General features: G+C 40.0%; 1 protein-coding gene across 1 annotated transcript in view; it reads right to left on the bottom strand.

Moving 5' to 3' along the window:
• Positions 1–3682: 3682 nt before the first annotated feature.
• The window catches only part of ELF5 (E74 like ETS transcription factor 5), a 21001-nt gene continuing 4004 nt past the window's right edge, over positions 3683–20679 (bottom strand). The window contains exons 2-7 of the mRNA XM_006014662.2: positions 19568–19695; positions 11147–11380; positions 7981–8031; positions 5876–5944; positions 4538–4733; positions 3683–3973 (exon numbers count right to left, since the gene is read on the bottom strand). Of these exons, the coding sequence (XP_006014724.1) occupies positions 3877–3973; positions 4538–4733; positions 5876–5944; positions 7981–8031; positions 11147–11380; positions 19568–19691 (771 nt within the window). The 5' untranslated portion in view covers positions 19692–19695 and the 3' untranslated portion in view covers positions 3683–3876. The remainder of the gene's footprint in view (positions 3974–4537; positions 4734–5875; positions 5945–7980; positions 8032–11146; positions 11381–19567; positions 19696–20679) is intronic.

Here is a 20679-nt window from a genome sequence, read left to right as displayed (position 1 = left end):
TGCTTAGATAACCCCTTTAGTTTATTTGAGAACAGACAAGTTTCAGAATTTATTATGGTACTTTCTTTTGTCTATTTAATAATAGAGATCATTTAATAAAGTAGCTCTTCTGCAGTAACTCTTGTGGTAACAGCACTCACTGCTGCTATTGCCATAAGTTGGTGAGCACAGAGATGTAACCCTACATGGCCATGCTTAATCTATACACCTATGTAGGCTACTGGTGGAGCCAACATGGAAAACATGGAGTTGCTTCTTTCCTCACTTTGGCCTTTACAACAGTTTTACCAAATACTGCCATGACACCAGCAACTCAGCAGAATAAAGCCAAAGAATTGATTTCCCCCTTAGGTACAACATGAAGTTCTTTTCAACGTAACAGTCTTCTTCCAACTATTGTTGGTAGTTTGTAGTCTTCAGTTCTCTTTGTATCAGAAATAGAGACAGTTCTATTAAGTCCTTAATTAAAGGGCATTTTAGAACATTGTTCTATCCTTTTTCTTCTGAGTACATGCTATGTTTGAACTGCAAACAGTAGTGCCCCAGTGGGCTACAAAAAATCCATTACAGATACCTGTCTCAGATTTTACATATGCCTGGAGGCGTAATACAGCTGTTAGACCAGGCACTTAATCATAAAAGCAAAGCACCAAAAGGTTAGAGGGCTATGTCTGGTTTGGCTATTAAATATTTGTTTGTCTGTAAAAAAGCATAAGGGCACGATGGGTGCTGTTGACATGGTTTACAAAACAAGCAAGCCACACATCTTACACATTAAATACTTCATTCACACAGTTTACAAACTGCAAGTGGTTGGGAAATATACAAATCCAAAAAATACATATCTTAGTCATTCAGATTTAAAACACTCACGATCAGTAAAACTTCATATCTTCACTTCTTTCTCTGTAATGCAGCTCAGTGCCTCTTGATTCATTGCCTTTTCTTTGCCCATACTAGTTCAGTGAAAATGAGCATTGAACAGTGCATCTGAGTAGAATCCACCAGTGATGATTTAACAGTATCAGACCAGAAAATACCAGGGAAGCTTCTACTGCTTGTGAAGGTTTAGAGGGCTCTGTTTTAATTATCATTGGTTGGGAAGTCAGAACATAACATATTTGGGTGATATGCCACATTTGTAAAATTTAGCAAAAAGCATTTAAAAAAATGTTCAGTCTTGTGTGCCTTTTTGTCGTAAAATAGGGAGGGAGGTGTGGTATGTGAATATTGTGCCCTCATCATGGTCCTGAACATGACAGTCATTCTTCTCTGTTTCTTTGAAGTTGGTCTTATGTCCTAAGCAATGGGCAATTGCAAAAACTGCCAGCCAGATTTTTGTGGTTTGATGCCACAGATTTCCTACCCTATTTGTCCGGCTGAAAGGGTTAAAATTCACTCCGAGCTTCCATAGTTGTTAAAGAGATGAAAACTAAAATACTTGGAATAACAGCAGTCACAGAAATCAAGGGGATACAGGGCACTCAGAATGCATTTCAGGTAATACGCATTAAATCTAGTACCTCCATTGTGAGGTACTAGAAAAAGGTGCATTGGCCTATTTTAATGTGCATTAGCTAAAGAGCACTTTTTTGTGGTGCTTTAATGCACATTAAAATAGGCTAATGTGCATTAAAGCACACATGCAGACACACCCACAGTGCAGAAGAATTTGTATGTGAACCTTTGGGTTTCATTTTCCATAATACAGGGGGGATATGTGGACCTGGGGTTTGACCCAATGCCTACTAAGTCAACAAGAACCACAGTGTATCTCCATAACTTGCCCAGGGTCCTGATATGTATAATGCCCGACGAATAGGACAACTAATAGGTTGTTTCTGTATGAAACAACAAAAGAACAATCTCCACTGCACATCTATAATGTTTCTGTTCAAGAGAGACAGGTTCTAAGTAGCAAAAGGCAATGACTGATAATGCACAACATTAAATTCAGGTTCCATAAAGAAATATGCAGCAGACCCACTTCTAAAAATGAAATAGGAGCTTCCACTGAACCCCTAAGTACCATTAGAAATGAAGGAGGACGTTTGCTTAAGCCTTCAGGTGGAAAGGGCATATTGTTGTTAAACTATAATGCATCCATGAAGCTTTTAAATGATTGGAGTTCTTAGAGTGCTGATATGCCACCTCCTCCACAAACAGGTGTCCCCATTATCTGAGAGGTTTCACATAGTTGAGGGCAATTCGCCTGACATTAGTTTTAATAAAATATGTATAGGTATATTGTTGTGGCTACTTTGAAAAACTTAACCAATATATGTAGATACATACAGCTATACACTGTATACAACCCTCCACAAGCTTCAAACTTATTTATTTCAGCAGTGGTTATGCCCCTTCAGGATTATTTTCCCAAGCAGTGGAATGATTGAGTTTCATTTTCAGGAAGGTTCAATGAAAGCAGAATTCAATCTCCTATGTATGAATATTAAATGGAGAGTAAATTTTTAATTCACTTGAGTGAATTAATGTACCAAAAGTGCTTACTATAAAAGAGCTACATTTATTCAGTCAATACCAGACTCAAAGCCATATTACCAAGGTCATTAATAACCATAGCACGAATATTGAATGGTTGCCATGAACTTTTCATAGAATGAGCAAATTTTATGAAAAGAATAACAGATTCATCCCCCTTAATATGAATGAATACATTTGCATAAGTCATATTTGTAGGTAATGGAGGAAATCAAATATTGAGAAATTTAAATCAGTATATTTTTCTTATTTCAGTAGTAGAGTTGGCCAGGCAGATTACTTCTATGAAGATATAGAGGACACTGAGCTGGTCATATCTAGTATGAAAGAATCCATCAGACCTGAGAATTAGGCACTTCTACCCATGTGCTTTAATGTGCATTAGCCTATTTTAATGTGCATTAAGGTGCCACTCAAAAGAAAGTGCTATTTAGTTGATATGCATTAAAATAGGCTAATGCACATTTTCTTAGTACCTCACAATGGAGGGATGTGTGGGGAGCCTGCTCTGACGTGCTGGATTTGCATCAGAGCAGACTCGATTAATCGAGTCTGTTGAACCACAGAAATGGATGCACTCCAGCAGCCTTCCATGTCACGTGTATTAGCATCCCCCTGCTGAAAAAAATGGCGGTGGGATGCTTTGAAATAAAACATGGTTGATGAGCTTTAGTTCAAAGTGCCCTGCTGCTATTTTTCAGCAAAGGGACACTGATACATGTGACACGTGGGTACTTTTAATTAGCGTGGCTCGCTAATTAAAGCACCTGGTGCCGCATCCCAAAGTAAGTGTAAAAATGCCCAGAGGTACTAGATTTAATGCACATTAACTAAAGCATGTTAATACATGTGTAGGTGCACCAGAAATGAGGATAGGCATTTAGAAATTGCAACCTGGCCAAAATGCTGCTGTCTGAATGATTAGGAGAATTCTAACCAAAGGTAGGAAAAGGCCTTATGTATTCTGCAAAATAGTTAAGAATAGAATGAAAAAATTCCTAACCAACCTCTTCCAAATGGGAATGACAGAAACAAATTTCATTTGGAGATCTGCTGGCTGATGACAAAAACAATTCTTGACACAGAGACAGATATCACAGATACAACTATTACTCTTAAGAAAATCTTGAACAGCATCACAGATGCTATTTTCTTAAGGTTTAATGTTGGCCACAAGGTATGTTGTGGGGAAGAAGCCCCCAAATTCTAGTGCTGTCAAAATGGTACTCTGGCTTGTCTCTCCTAGAAATGGACCACCGCCCATTAGTTCAGCCTGTCAGAGAGGACAAAGGCAAGAGAAAAAGTCCTTTTCTCAAGTGTCTGTTCCTGTCAAACACTTTGGGTTGCACAGGTAGTTTGCTCTGTGTGGGGAATTCATAGCTTGTTCTCTTGCCATCCATGAGCATTCTTTCCAAACTTGTAGACTAGCCTTCTGTCCACTCGTTCCAAAATTCCAGTTTTATAATAGTACCTGCAGTAACGAAATTTAAGTGGATTTTCCATTAAAAGCAATTCTTCACATGCAAGGTATGATAGGAGAATAACAGAGCGGTTAATTTCATGTTTTCCAAAGAGCTCTTGTCTTTTTCTTAAGTGGATAGTCTCACACCCACAGCTCCATTTACATTGCAGAGGTTAAAACTTTCCCAGAGTTCTTGAAGGGTGTACTTCGCTCCTTTGAGAACTCAGTCTGTGTGCTTTTCTTTTTATGATGACCACAATTCAAAATGAACTGCTAGGATTATTGCCAAGGCAGAGAGGCAGATAGTGTCATTTTACAAGCCTAGGCCAGCTTCTCAGCTGATGTAGATTGGCATGGCTCTGCTGCCTTTGAGAGGGGCATGCCAATTTACAGCAGCTGAGAATCTGGCCCCATAATCCTGTCTGTAACCGAAAGAGCAGTAACTCTGGCTCAGACTTTGAATAAACATTTTTAAAGCTATGCAATAAGTATAATTGTGTCAAATAGTCTATTTTATATAACCCCATATTAACACCATGTTAAATGTGGTGACCTTTCCATCTTTCAACTCACCGGAGAGCTCTGCTCAGTTTTTCATATGTCATTCTGTCATTTTTCTTCCTTTGCCCCCACATCTTTGCCAGTGCTTCTGACTTAACAACCCGAAAAATGCCTTGTTCTCTATCCTCCCATTCAAGAATACCAGAGTTTTCTTCAGGAGACAGGAGCAGGTCTCTTACAAATTCCCACAGGTGAGAACTCTGTAGGCCTGCAGTAGGAAGAAAATGTTTTAGCAGACCTTCCCAAAGGCTGAATTCATGACACAGTACTTCAATGAAACAATCTTTATAGCAGCTTTTTCAGTCTGGGCTCAAGATCATTAACCACTTGGTTTTGGCATCCACTGAATTGTTCAAGATTGAGTGCAATGTCTATCTGCATGGCAAGTGGGATCAAGTCACATTTTGCAGACAGAACAAATCCAGAATGACCTTCAAAAAATGCAGCATCTTCCTTTGGCCCCACTAAAATTTGGAATTTAACTCCTTTGTAAAGTTGGGATGAAGCTCTCTCCTTCAGAGGTTTAGCTGCCAGTTATATCACTAATATTTACAGAATGGTAATGTAATAAAGGACAATTGCATTTTTAATATTGATAATAACAACAATAATAATAATAACAATAATACCAATTTGAAGGTTCCCTATAAAATGTTTTAAGTATTTTTACTGCTGATCAAAGGAGTTAGAGACACCAGCATCTTCATTATACATAGAATACAGGCAGCATCTGTGCAGATCTCCTTACATTGCTAGATTCCTCTGTTCTGCTTCTGCTAAACCAGAGGTTTTCTTGAGCTGAAAACACTCTCTATGAGAGATAAGAACCTCCAAAGAAAGAAGAAGATGAACATGGTGTGCATGGGTGCCAGACTGTACTTCTTGAAATTCTGAAGAAGCAAGACCCTAGGAACCAAGTAGATGGGGAAGCTACAAAGCCAGTATTGGTAATCTCAAGCATTCAAAAATCATGAGCCTTGTTCTTCAAAATCTTGAGATCAACTTAAAAATCATGAGAACGGCATTCTAACAACAGCAGCAATACATGGAATTCTTTCATTTGCCTCTGGATTTTGAGCCTCCAGGTTACATTTAATTAAACATTTTTAGCTTTTCCCCACAGTTATGAGGGCTAGAAACTTCCTTTATAAAAAACAAATGATTACATTAACCCAATTCCAGGAGATAAGACTTTTAAAAAAAGCACCAAACAGCACATGCTTCATGATACAAACCTGACAGCAAAATCTACCACTGGTTTAGGTTTGACTTATCTGAGGCATCAAGAAGTGACTCTACCATTTATATAATCTCTCAAGCACAATTTTTGCATTTCAAATATATACTTACTTGTTCTGCCATGACTGTGACATTCTTGACTCTTGATGCCACCCGCACTCAGGCATGCCTTAGCATTGTCTGGAACAAAATTACAAAATGATATGTCAAGTGAAGGAGGAGGAATTTCTGAGCCTGGTAATATTTGGTCAGAAGGTCAGAGTGTTCAGCTAAGTAAATGCTATGGGATAGTGGGGCAGTGAGATCTGTTAACTTTATCTTTTAGTTAATATAAACAGTTCTATCATAATGATAAACCAAAGTGAACATTAATTCAGTCAGCTGGTTTGTATGATAGACAAGCACCACAACAGAGGGCTCTAAATCATCCTACATGTCATATATCATATGTCTAGCAATTTTGTTTTATAGAACTTAGGTTGTGTTGTGTTTCTCAAGTGGATCTACAGCTATGATGGGGCTTCCTGCCTTAGTATTCAACATGCTATGCGGTGCTTCGGTGCTGGCAAAGTGCTGCAGTGACGGACGAGCGTGAGATTTGGCAACAACCTTGCAGAGACACAAGCTATATCGTCTTACCTGATAAAGGGGTATTGCATGGTATTACGGTAACATAATGTAGAAGACAATACTGAATAACAACCTCTGGGGAGGGGGTCTCCTAGGATACTTAACATCATTAGTTCTGCAAAACTAACTTCTACAAGTCACCAATCTATTCTGTCTTGTACACAGACAACAAGGACTTCAAAGGGAAGAGTCTAACTTTCTTCGTAGCATAGCACTTTACAGTGAAGACTCATGAAGATATTTTACTGGGTGGAGTAGCAGAGGGCTACTAAATAATCATGATGGAAAATAGATTGTGCTGCCTGTGTCGTTACTTTATACCATTATGTAAGCCAGTGTTCAATATGTTACAAACCCTTTCTTAGCTGCTGATCCTTAGTGGTTTATGAGTTTGCCACTGCTTACAGAGGGAGAGGTGGGATTTAGGTTCAGGTTCTTAAAAGGTATTAATCAAGGGAAGGTAGATGCCCAAATCATTTGAGGATCTGGCCTTACTCTTTTTTTCTGAAAGTGTAGAGATTCATAACTTTAATGCTCAATGTCTAGATGTAAAACTCTGCTGTTGGCCCAACAATAGCAGGTAGAACTACACGTTGGACACTATGCCCTACCAGGAAATGGTTAGACAGCACTTCCCCACCCACTTTCTGGGGTGGGATTCTGGCATCTAAGATCTGGTCAATTTTTGCAGTGTCTTTTGTGCTGGCTTGAAGGATGTAATCCCATGTTGAGGGTTTTCCTATACTGTCTAAATTGTGGAAAAATGATGGTAGTTCAGTTATATATAAGGATTTTAGCTGAATGTGATTCTAGAACCACAGGCTGACTCCTACACCTGGTCACAGCAGAACTGGCTGATTTGATTAAATCAAGAGATTTGAGGTGATGGTCCAGTTTCACCAAAGTACAGACAGAATCTAGGCCTTATTTCTTATCAATATGTCTGCCTGGCTCCTTGATATAGCCCAATGTAGTGCGTCGCTAGAGGTCTGGTTTTCCAGAATCCAAAGCCCTGCAACAGTCAGACTTGTTCCAGGCTTTGAAGCCCCTGGGACTCCCAAAGTCTGCAACTCTGGGAGTCCAACCATGTAGACTGCCGTGGAGTTTGGGACCCTTGGCTCTCAGGGCTCTGGCTCTGGTATCTTGAAAAAAGTGGAGGTTGCCAGGTCACTGCACTAGGCTTCCACTCCTGTACAAAGGGAACTGCAAAATACTTGGTTTTCATTTCAAAACCAGATTTCAAGCTGCCAACCTTCTCTGCAAAATAGAATCACCTTTCCCTGAACAGCTTAGTGATAGTGATCCACAGTGATAGAGCCTCTGATGCATAGGACCTCAGTAATTTCTGTGTTGGGGGTGAGGGGGAGGAGGAAGGTAGGAACCTATGCTGCGAACTTCACCAAACTTTCCCTGCCCCTTACAGGAATTTCTAACTTGAAGTGTTAAAATGGAAACAAATGAGATATTTTGTCATTTGTGAAAACTCCTCGATGTGGCTTCATGCAGATGTAGTGCTAATAATCATGGAATACACTGCACCCTTCCTGGTGAACAGAGCAGTGTGTACACAAAACAAATTTACTCACAATCTCCAATAGACGGCTTTGTTTCTTCATTGTCATTAAAAAAAGAAATGCCTGGGGGGAGGGGGAAACACGCAATTAGGAGTTTAATTATATACTTCCACACTGAGCAGAATGTCTTTACACTGATCCTTAAGGCACAGACCGAGTTATTTTTCATCACTTCCATTTTGTGGACATGAGAGATTATGGTTAAACGCCATATGTAAGTATGACACAAGCCTTCAGTCTGTCTGAAGGCTTCTGCTAAGATTTTCTTTCCTTTAAACAGATTTAAACATGTCCCTCCTTTCTTCAGATCTCTCTACCATCTTCCTTTCATGTCTTGCATCAATTTTGAGCTTCTTAAGGACATTCTTGTGATCCTAGTCAACTATGACCTGCTCCCACTTGTTCCTCCACTTTCCTCCTAGCTGAACGCCTTATGCTTTTGTCATATTCTGCCTACCTCACCCTTGTGAACCATTCTCCTGCTCTCATACTTATTTTACTTTTCTTTACTCTTCCACACACATGAATTAGTCTTCCTTGATTCTTATCCCTCCTTTAAAGAGCACTGTGCAGAGATTTCCCCACTAAAATGAGAGTTCATCTCCTGTGCCAAAAATCAGATTCTTAAGAGGGTGTTGAGCATGCAGAACTCAATGGAAGTTGAAGATGCTTAATGCTTCATAGGATTGGATCCTTTGTTTGTAAAATCTGTAAGAGTGACCTTGCTGCGCATCAGTAAATGCGTTCATCGTACCTAGTAATTGCATTATATTAAAAATAATATAATAAATATATAAACGTGTGTGTGTGTAAACAACTTTATTAAGGTTACAATGGAAAAGTGAGGAGATGCCAAAAATAAGGCTACCTGCACTACTTTTATATGGCTCCTTTGTCCATTTGCATTATTATAAAGTCTTTGATTATATTACTACATACTATTTCTTCCATAAGACTTCTGCCTCATTCATTACCCAGGATGGATGGTGCACAATGAACATCCATGCTTTATTTACTGCATAGTGTCCCACCTCTGAACACTGAGGAATTGTTAATGCCCTCATGGTCTTTTCTTTGGCACTGAGTGGGATTTATATTCCAAGATAACTTTTGAAACGCATGGGAATATACCTGCCTCCTGCAACTGATAACAGCCAAGTAATAGTCGGGGATAGTACTATCTTATGGTGGAGTTATTAGATGTGGTGAAGCACATGTGTAAACGCTGACCCAGGTGTAAATTGTGCTCGGTCAGCCCAGGCAGCAGGGGGCCAGACACCTGCCTGCTGCCTAGCCACATGGCTCTGCATGTTTGGCACTCTTGTGCCCCAGCTGCCCCTCTGTCACCTGATTCTGCCACCCAGAGCCCCAGGCTGACCCCTTGAGCCCACTGCCAGCCCGGGCCTGCTCTGCTCCAGCAAAAAGTGCTGCTGTCCCCAGCACATGTGTAGATGCTGTGCCTGGGAGCAGTGTACCCTTGTTCAAATATCGCTGGATTTTACCCGTTCACATTAAATTGCACATGCAATGCCCATTGGGTGCATATAAATCTCCTCTTGCCCACAGTTAAAATTTTAGAATAACACTACCATCTTTCCTTCCACAAATTTACTTCCTTCTAAATGTCTTACATAGCATTGCATAGCAGCTCTTTGGAAAAGGCAGGCAAAGACTAATTCTTAGGGGAAACATTCAGCTGTGTAAACCATTTTATTTCCTGAAGTTTCCTTTCTTATCCACCAGATTCAGCAACCAACAATACAGCAGTTTTCCTGTGGACACTAACTATATTCACTGCAACACCCTGATTTACTCTACATGTATCATCCGCTAAATCCCACCCTCCCTGCAGCCACTAACCTCCTGTCCCATCTTTTCCTGTCCCCTGCTATTTCCATCTGAGCATCTTGTTCAGTTTCCCTTGTGTTTTATGCCCCCCAAGTTGTTCCCATCTATTTTTGCCCCCATATCCTTCCTTGTCTGCCCAGTCCTTCCATTTACATTAAAGCTGTTTCTCTTTCTAGGACACAGACAGAGGGAGTACTGAGAGCACAGAAGAGATGGTCTGCTCTCTCTCAGGTCCTGTGCCTGATATCATGCTAGTTACCAGCAGTCAGCAGGCTCAAGGAATGGCTTGCACTTTTATCTGCCTATAGATCTCCCAAGGCTACTCTAGCTATCCAAGATAGCCAGACTGCAGGGACACTTACACAATATCTTCTTTTTACATGGGCACATACTTTTGTACCAATGACCAGCAGGTTTATTTAAACTCTAAACCATTTTGAAATTTGCCTAGATGAGAGGAGCCCTGAGGCTGCTGTGCCTGACATGGGTCTGCTCAGACCAGGGGCAGCGCAAGGGACCAGACTGAGGGGCTTGGAGGGCTGGATCTGGTCTGTGGACTGTATATGTTTGGCACCCCTAATCTAAACTGCATTTTACCAGGCCATCCCAGCTAATCTTATTCCCTTAATCTCTCATGAGTGACCAAATAGGAAATAAACTGCCCTTTCCATCATTTAGAGAAGACAGGTAATCATTTAAGAGAGATATGAAACTAAAATCATTTACATAAATCTCCCAAAATGTTGCAAAATAAATTTTAAAAAAGATTGTAGTCAGGAATGATAACAGGTATATTAAAGCTCCATATTGTACTGATAATGCAGTTCAACAACAATCTCTTGCTGGCTAAGTAATAAACAGTGCAACCTTTGGTATTCTGTGCTGAGCATGGTAACGGTGTACTGAGCTACCCTAGGAATGGAATTGTATTTGAAATTGAATGGGAATCCAATGCTTATTTGAGATAAACCACAACTAGATTTTGCAACCTGGGCAATTTTAGTGGTGAAGCCAAGATTTGAATAGATTTCAGAATTTACACAGAGCTGTCTCACTTCTAGGGCTGAATCTCTCAAGCTAGGGGCAAGGGAAATTGATGGGGTGCAGTTGGGAAACTTGTAGCTATGCAACCTGTTATCTGTTTGCATTTCTAATGTGGCCATCACCATTATCTATAGGGGTCCAAGATATCAGCCATATTCTAGCTTTTCTTCGGTCCTCAGAGCAATCAATCGAGAGCCCTCTACTGGCATGGAGTCACCAAAATAAAATAAAATGAAATAAAATAAATTGTAAGACTTGTTGTGTGTTTGATTTCTGAAACACTAACCATGCATCCTGATGTTCTGTAGGATGACATATAGGTATTCGCCGCAGATGCCTGCAGCATGTACAAACTCCTCTTGACTCATGCTGCACAGCTGCAAGCCGTTAATATTAAAGTGGGAAAAGGAGATACAGTTGGCATCTAGTTTATATTGGTCACAGCAAAACTGCAGCCAGTCACAGACATTTTGTTTGCTCCAGTATTCCGGATGAATGGATGTCCAAAATAAGTCAGACCCTGCAACATATTTAGTAGGGAAGAGAACTGAAGTGGAAATACTTATAAAACTCATCATACAATTCATTGCAATAAGTATATTCTAAGCATGAAGAGTCTATACCAGTGGATCTCAACCTTTTTTGTACCAGGACCCATTTGTAAACATCAGTGGTCAGTTCCAACCCAGCACCCCTCACTCCTGACCCAGTGCCCTCCGCACCTAGGCCCCAGCCCCTCAGTGTGTGGGGCAGGGGGTGGGTGGCTGCAGCGGGGGGCGGTGGGTGTGGGGCATGGGGTGTCCCCAGGCAGCTTCTTGCAGGCTGGAACTCTGCCAGCCTTCAAGGGGAAAGCCACATTTTTCTCCCTTAAAGGAGAATCCATTTTTAAAGTTTGTTCATGACCCTTTCATATATTTTCTTGCGATCCACTTTTGGGTTGACCCATGGGTTGAGAAATGCTGGCCTACACCTTATTCTATTAAGACCATAAGCATCCTCCATTATTCCTTTGAACAGATACCAAATACCATCTATGTTGTGGTATCTAGTACAGTGGTTTTCAACCTGTGGTCTGTGGACCTCTGGGGGTCTGGAGACTATGTCTAAGGGGTCCACAAAAGATGACTATAATCAATCAAAAGTTTGTGAATGCCCACACTTACAACTCAAAGAGGTTCAAACTTCTATTCAAAATTTCCAAAGGGGTTCGCACCTCCATTCAAAATGTTTTAGGGGTCTACAAATGAAAAAAGGTTGAAAACCCCCGATCTAGTATAATCTAACTCTTACATCTCATGTACTACTATTCATTATTATTGTAGGTCATTTACCCACAGAATCTCAGAGTACACATCTCGTAACCCGAGAGGCCCTTAACGTGAGAAACAATGTCTGGCAAAGACCCAAAACCAGAAGCACAATATATTATTTATGCAGGAAATTTAAAATAGCATGGAATCAAATCCTTTAGTATAAGTAACAATGCACGCTATATCCATTTTATGATATTTTTCCTCTTACATACAATTTCCAACCATTAAAGTAAGGGTGCATCACATCTATGTGGAATATAGATCATTTTGTGAACAAATAGACAATTTCTCTCAAAATGTGACACATTGGAGATAGTCAAAGTACTACACAGGCAATACCTAATGAAATCAGCAATACCCCAGGCTTTATAGATAGATAAATATTGTAAACTTCACAGAAATGCTTACTCAAAAGTGCTCTGGAAGTTATAATTACTCACTTCGAGAGACCATAATAAGTGTTAACGCTGTGTGAATTGTTTATTTTTAGATAATATGTTAGAAACTGTTGGTAACATTTTGCAGGAGTGGGTAAAACATTTTTCTCTCTGTTGGGTACAAGGAGCAAAACTGGTGGGACATTTCAGTTGAAAAGATGTCAATAAAAAGCATTCAATTTTTTTTTCCAGTGAAGATGGAAGGTTTGCTGAGCAGCAGTATAGCTGTTGGCAAATATTGCAGCATTATTTTAAAGCATAAAATATGACATTTGCTTTTCTGTGAACATTTTTATGGAAAAAAATATCTAAAATATATATTTGGAGAATGCAAAAAATAAGAGCAAAATAATGAATCCACATGCTATTGGAAGTATTCGCAGACTAGCTATAAATCAGCATACACATGCACACATAGTCAACATGGAATCCAAACTTTTTTAGGAGGCAGAAACATACGTCATTACCACCCAAGCTAACAGAAAATATGTATAGCTGACTCCAAGGAAGAGGCTCTCTGACACACTTGCTAGAGGGAAACAAGAGAGTGGTATTCTCTTGCAAATAGCTCCCATTGGATGTCTACAAATATGCAGACTGTGTATATCCTGCACTAGAGTAGCTTGAAGCATTATAGCCAGAGCCAATACAGAGCCCTTTAATTTTACCTTCATTCTCCCAAATGGAGTTTGTAGGAAAAAGAAATGATATTTCTTTTAACTCATTACATCCATTCTTTTCATTCAAGTCCATAGGGATGACTAATACATTTAGTCTCAAGGGAGTTTCTGGGACAGTGACAAAGATCTCAGCTTTAGAGATTATGGCAGTTTCCAGTTTAAAGGGGTTATATCAATTTATAGCAGCTGAGGATCTGGCCCCACATCAATCAAGAGGTTCTTACAGCAGCTCTGATCAAACATATGAAAATAAATAGCACTGGAATGGGACTCAGATACCACAAGGATGAGACCAGTACACATGTGGAAAGTAGATTAGATGGGAGACCCATCCCCCCACCCACTTTTGACTCTTTCATCTGTCTCCACATTGCATCAAGCATGCAGCACAAAATAAATCATATCACTGCTTTCAAACAAGGTGAACTAAAATGTTCTTTGACGTTCATTTAGTCAAGCAGTTTATTTAAGAGAGTAAATGATGCAGCTGGGCTGAATCAATTGAATCAAAAATGAGTCTAAATAGTTTAAATTATGACAAATGGCAGAAGCATCAAGAGAACTTTGATTTTGTTCATGTATCATCCATGTACTATAAATGCTTTCATTTGTATGTGCAGAATTAATATAAAGTAATATTGAATTAAGTGTCTCAGATCTTGTAAGGCTATGCCCTCCTATCTAGTGCAGGTAGCTTGGAAGGAGAAAAATAAGGCAAAAGATGCAAAATTTCAATCAGTATTTGAGTTTCGAATACCCAAGAAAGAAGGATGGTTAAATCTGAGATTTTGTATAGGCACTTCTAAAGCCAAACACCAGAAGTGAAATACAGACTGACACTTGGCCAGAGACTGAGGCCTAGAACCGTGTGACAATGATTGATTCATGATTTCAAAGGAGGAGTAGAACATCACTATACCAACCCCCTTGGGGTTCATTCAAGGAGGGCGGAGGGGGAAGCTTCAAAGCCAGGTTCCTACTTCACAGAAGCCCCGACTCCAGGGGCAGCTCAGAAGTGAACTGAATCAGTCACCTCCTAGACGTAAGTTATCCTATGCTATTGACTGGCTCGAGTTCCCCCCTCTTCCAACCCTGGGAGAATTGGAACTGGGGCAGCCTGCATGACTCCTAGCTAAAGTGGATGTACTTCTCACCCCATATTTTCTGGGTTCCTTCTTGTACAATTGGAGTGATTGAGCTTGGATATTTTTTTGTTCTATTCATGTAGAAGATGGGGGAGAGAGGATAAATTCACAGCTTTTTATTGCTGAAAAATGAAATGAAGTTTGCATTTTTAGTGCAGCTATTTTTGCTACTTCAAGATCGCACAAGAAGAAATTAGCTACTTTTCTACAGTTATATGTGTACAGTAAGTAACCTTGAAATACTATAGCATGGTAAAGCAGTGGTACTTGGTACTGACTTTTGAGCTGACTGATAAATATCAGCTTTGCTGGCAATATAGAAATGCAACAGCCTGTTCCTTTCATGGAACAGTTCTTGTCAGGTCTAGTTTCCCTGTTTGCTCTGACTTCTGAAAGGATCAGATTATTTTTGGAAGTCAGAAAAATATTCCAGAAGTGCTGATGCATGTAGCAGACAGTCAAAAGGTGCTGACAGTAAGGTTTGGCTCTTTTGAATGCTCTCTCTCTATTTCTTACAGGAAAGGTTAATTCCCTGAAGAGCTGTCTCTTGTTGGAGAATGTACTGCACCAAGATGTCAGGTCATTTGGAATATTCTTCTGGAAAAAAGATCAGCTGGAAGACGGAGCTTCTGCAAGAGATTTATAAGTTTCCTTTGAGTGGGAAAGAAAGGATCAGATAGAGTTTCACTAAACCGTAAAGAGAACAGAAGCAAAAATGTTATCTAAATGAGATAAGATGAATAGCAAATAAGTTATACTACATCCAGGCACACTTCAAAAAGATGCTGAGAAGCTACTTCTCAGAGGGGAGAGAGGCAGGGAGCTAAAGAGTGGGATGTGAAGGAGCCGTAGAGTTTATACCATCGTCTGACCCTTCCTAAAATGTTGGGGCAATCCTCTCTTCAAGGATGAATTCATATTTCCATTACTCTCCACTGGCATCCCTTGCTAGACCTGATGTGTTGATCAAATTTCAACCCAGAGGGAATGCCATTTTGCTGACAGTTTTTCCAGATTGCAAGGATTTCCTCAACTTAGTAGTGATTCATGTCCCATATCTAAAGCTTGCATACATTGTGACAAAAATAAGACTTCTAATTCACAGTTGAAAAAGTTCTGTTGGTGCTAACAACAATCAAAGCTTTAGTGTATACATGGCTCAAGCAAGCACAGAGTGTTTTACCACTGTATTTTGAACTCAGGGCCATATAGGATACCTCCCTGGATTTTCCCACAATGTACGGATATAGGAGTCTACAGCATGGCATGGGTGGATTAGAGAACATGATTTACATGTAGGAAAAAATGCCACTGTGTTGACATGAACTATGTCAGCTGTAACCAAATAAGATTATTGTATCAGAGCCTGGCTGCATGCTTCCCAAAGCAGAGCAAAATAAGTCTATAATCTCTCTCTACTGGACAGTTCCATGTTTTCAGAGGAAGTGTGCTAAAAGTTACAACACATACTTCTTTTTAAATATAGACCTGTTGCCAGTGTAGTTCTGATCCTGAGTTAGTCAGGAGCTGAGGTGAGAGCTAGACTTTCACTGAATGAGTTCTGCATGCCTTATTATGAACTTCTACACATTTTGTCATTAAAAGTCACATGGTCCTTTTGTTTAAGTAGTGTCAATACCTTCACTCCATTCTCATGGACAGCTTCCAATGTGTGCCATGTCATACTCTGCTAGCTTAAATTCTCCTTTTGCTCTAGATCAATAAAGTGTTGTCTTTCTTTTCCATTCTAAGTCTGCTTGGGTCGGACAATTGGATCTGGGACAGAAGTTCCATAGACCACTTTAACCTAAATCAGTTAAAATCTGATCCATCCAGGTCTATCTTAAATCGGCTTCAGCTGTTTTGAAAGCATTTTGTGTGCCCTGAACTTCTGTTCTGTTACAGGTTTGAACTAGTTTCTGATCAGTTATGCTGGTTGATGTGTAACTTTTGTTCCTAGCCCAGGTACCTCATATGCATGCCCTGCACATGTGTAAAGTTTATTTTGAGGCCGCTCGGGGAGGAAGGAAGTGAAAACAATCTTGGGGGTTCTACAAGAACATGAAAGAAATTAATGCAACTCCACAGGACTCTAGGAATATCTACAAACATCCAAAATTGAGCAACTGACATTTAAACTGAACAGTGAGGGACCTATCCTCTGACATGCCTAGAACAATGAGGGTGGATGCTAGAGAGTTTGAACAGGGCATAGATCACTTTAGATATAACTGGTTCCTATGCTCTCCCTATAAAGCATCTACTCCTTCCATTATTGGAAAAAGGATATGTTAGTCTGACCCAATATGGCACTTTTTATGTTCTCCTATGTAATTGTAGAAAAAACATGGATGAAGCTATATGATAAAACAAAGGCGAGCTACTTGCCCAGCTCAACTCTGCTTAGCATATGAGCTCTGGCAGGATCATTGCACCAAGTCATATTCCTAGATTCATAGATTGTAAGGGGCTGGAAGGGACCTTGGAAGATCATTGGATCCAGCCCCCTGCACCAGGCAGGACAGATTGCTGGGGTCAGGTGACCCCAGCAAGGTGACTGTCCAGTCTCTTCTTGAAGATTTCCAGGGTAGGCGATTGCACCACTTTCGGAGACAGCTTATTCCACAGTCTGGACACCCTGACTGTGAAGAAGTTTTTCCCAATGTTGAGCCTGAAACGGTCTTCCAGGAGTTTGTGGCCATTACTCCTTGTTTTCCCCAAGGGTGCCCTGGTGAACAGTTGTTCTCTGAGCCCTTGATGTACTCCCCTGATATAGCGGTAAGCTGTTACCAAGTCAGTCTTCTTTTCCTCAGGGTGAAGAGTCCCAAGTCCCTCAGCCTTTCCTTGTATGGCTTGCCATGCAAGCCTCTAATCATATGGGTGGTCCTTCTCTGGACTCTCTCAAGTTTTACCACATCCTTGTTAAAGTGCAGTGCCCAGACCTGGATGCAGTACTCCAGCTGTGGTCTCACCAGAGCTGAGTAGAATGGAAGAATCACTTCCTTGGTTTTCCTGGAGATGCATCAATTGATGCACGCCAGAGTATTATTTGTCCTGCTGGCAACGGCGTCACACTGATGGCTTATATTCATGTTGTAGTCTGTTGTTACCCCCAGGTCCCTTTTATTCATGGTGCTGGTCACTTTGGCGCCACCAAGCCTGTAGGTATGTAGGGGGTTGTTTGTCCCCAGGTGGAGCACATTTCTCAATGCTGAACTTCATCTGGTTTCAACTCGCCCAACTTGCTAGCCTGTTTAGATCTGCCTGTATCTGTAGCCAATCTTCAAGCATGACCATGCTTCCCCATAACTTGGTGTCATCTGTGAACTTGGCCAGTAAGCTCTTCACCCCTACACCCGAATCACTGATATATCTGTAAGCTAATGAAATATTCTTAGAGGTGGGTTTATTTTTTCACATGGAATTATTTATCATGGAACAATTCTGAGCCATTGAAATCAAAATGGCCCACTAGAAAGTGTTAATTTTAATAATAGTTTGTTCTGAGAACTTTTAAAAAGTTTGGAGAACGGCAAAATTAATCATATAAATGAAAAAAGCAAAGGTGAAATGAGATGTTTTAATTTTATTCACACTGACTACCAATTAAAAAAAATGTTGCGGAAACTGACTTTTTTGTTCCATTTTAAAAATGAAGCAAGTTTTAAATTGTCAGAATTCCTTGTTTCTTGTACAGCCTTAGATATTCTCTTTCAGTGGAAACTATAGGGACGTATGTGTTTTTAGGCCAGGCATCTGAATCTTTTCTGCAATGGCAAGGTTTATAACACATGAAGCATTGAATCCCTGAGTATCATGAATTTGTCACAATATAAATTGTTTGGAAAATGCTGTTTTAAATTGCATTCTGACAGGTTGAGTTTATTTTTTTAAGAAGAGCACAGGTGTTTGAAAGCACAAATACATTTTTGGGAGAATACTGCATGAAATATGAATCAGATATGATTTTTATCACAAATCTGGCACAGTAATGTTATAGGAGCTGTACTGTACTTGCTTTCAAAACCTGTTGAATAATTTAGCCTGAGCAAGGAGAAAAATAAACCAGCCTCTTTAGGAATTTGAATCAACTATTAAGAAAGGAAAAAGGCTTCTAATGGGGGATGCTAACTGAGCCTTTTTAGCAGGGATCTGGCCTGAGCACATGCCATTTAGAGTGAATTCCTTAAAACAGTCTCCAAATGAGTTCTGTGACCTCATGAAGTGTAAAGTTTCAATATACTTGTGGTGGGGAAGAAGAATGGTAGCCTAACATTGGGAAGCAATCACCAAGCAATCCAGCAAGGAATTATTGAGTTATTACCAAATACATTTCTACAAGCCACAGAGTTCTGTGATGCTCTTTGAAATTCCCAGTCTCACAAGTGAACTCTGTATTTAACTGGTCATTTCCAGTTAACAAATATATATGAAGTTGAAGAACATTTAAAGAGATGTCAGTCTATCAAACTAAATTACTATGCCATACTACAGTTGAAATTCAGTATTAGTCAAAGGGTTTCAAAGACAGTTGCTTCATTTCAAGTGGATAAAGTAAAAAACTGGGAATCAGAAATATTAGGATCTACTCCTAAACTGCTGTTGACTCACTCGGTAACCCTAAATTTACCATCTTGCAATAACGAAGATAACATTCTATGGTGAGACTTAATTAATTCATTAATCTAGTGCTCATCAAGCACTAGACTTGTCATGAAATCACAAAGGATGAGATTCAGGAGTTCTGGGTTCAGTTCCTTATTCTACCACATACTTTGGGCAAGTCATTCAACCTCTCCCAGACTTACTTTTCCATCTACAAAATGGGAATAATACTTTCATATCCCACCAGGGTATTGTGGTAAGGAATCCATTTATGTTGCAACCGTACACTGAAAGGATGCGGGAAATCAAAGTAGACAGAGATATTTAGATATAATATCAGTGTACGCTCATTATTATTGTTCTTCAGTGCTTTTATACCTTGTACAGTTCTGTACTATAAGTACAGCCATATTGAATTGGACACATATGTGCTGACAGGTTCCACAGTGAGTTCAGATTTAAGAGTGTTAAATTCCAACTTTGGACACAGACAGAGCACTTTTTTCAAGCTAGACCTATGTACACACCTGTCTGATGGTCGACGGTGGGATAATAATCTTCAGTTGTCCCAAACAATTCTGTCCAAGACATCAGGGGTTCACAGCCCATTGTGTTTGGCAGAAAAATGCTGTGCGTTACGGAGTCCAACATTGCCCTAAAATATTAATCACATTAGTCAGAGCAGGAGATGATATCAAGGATCCAAGTTCTAAAGCCTCCGGCCCACTTTCTCTAATGAGGAATGGTGCATGCCTTGGGTCTTCAATGGAATTCTATGTGTACATAAACATTTCTGTAAGTAAATGGCTGATCTGTTGGAAATTGTTGGCATCAGTGAAGGGAATAATAAGTGCATCAAAATGTTACCATCTGAAAAGGACCTATTAGCACATTTATGAATAAAGTTGAGGTGGGTAATAGGAAATTATCCAACAGATTGCCTCAAGGGACCAATGGAACCTTTCATAGGCACGTAAAAGGGTGGGGAAGAACAGACCTAGAGTAAGGTCCACAGGCATATATGGTCAATGTTTATTGTTTGCTGAACAAGCCCTTGTGCAAACAAATGGGAAACATGGTTCTGTCCCCAAGGATGCAAGTGTAGACATCAGACAGTTCAGGGTTTGTGGGGAAAGTGAAATGTTTGAAAATCAGTAACAAATTGAGGACACTCTCTCTCTTGTTGCTTCTAAAGGACAGTCAAAGCTTGGAGTTCCAGGAGAACCTTGCTAAATTAAACCAACAGCAGCAACTACATTACACCTTTATCCAAGCAAGTTGTGGAGTTGCTGAAAAAAACCCTACAATTCTACCATGAAACACTAAAGGAAAAGAAGAAGAATTAAAAGGTCTGGCAGGAAGGAACTTGGGTAATATACAATTATAATATCACTGTAAAGGTTAACATTTAGTATAATGCCAAAATAGCTGTGTGTGGTGGAGAGGGATCCATATCCATACCATTTATATTGCAATAGTGGCTATGCACTCCATTTGACTTAGGTCAAAGGTGAACCATCTTTTCAGTTGGTGTGTGAGGGAGGGCAGCATGAGAGTAAGGCATTGACAGTTATGGTTATTAGTAGTGATGGTGCTCTGAGGATTTGCCTACCTACTGCACTTTGTAAAATTTGTAATA

The sequence above is a fragment of the Alligator sinensis genome, unplaced genomic scaffold (genome assembly GCF_000455745.1).
Source record: "Alligator sinensis unplaced genomic scaffold, ASM45574v1 scaffold442_1, whole genome shotgun sequence".
Lineage (NCBI taxonomy): Eukaryota > Metazoa > Chordata > Crocodylia > Alligatoridae > Alligator > Alligator sinensis.
The sequence above is the reverse complement of the archived record's forward strand: the minus strand, read 5'-3'. Positions and strand labels throughout refer to the sequence as shown.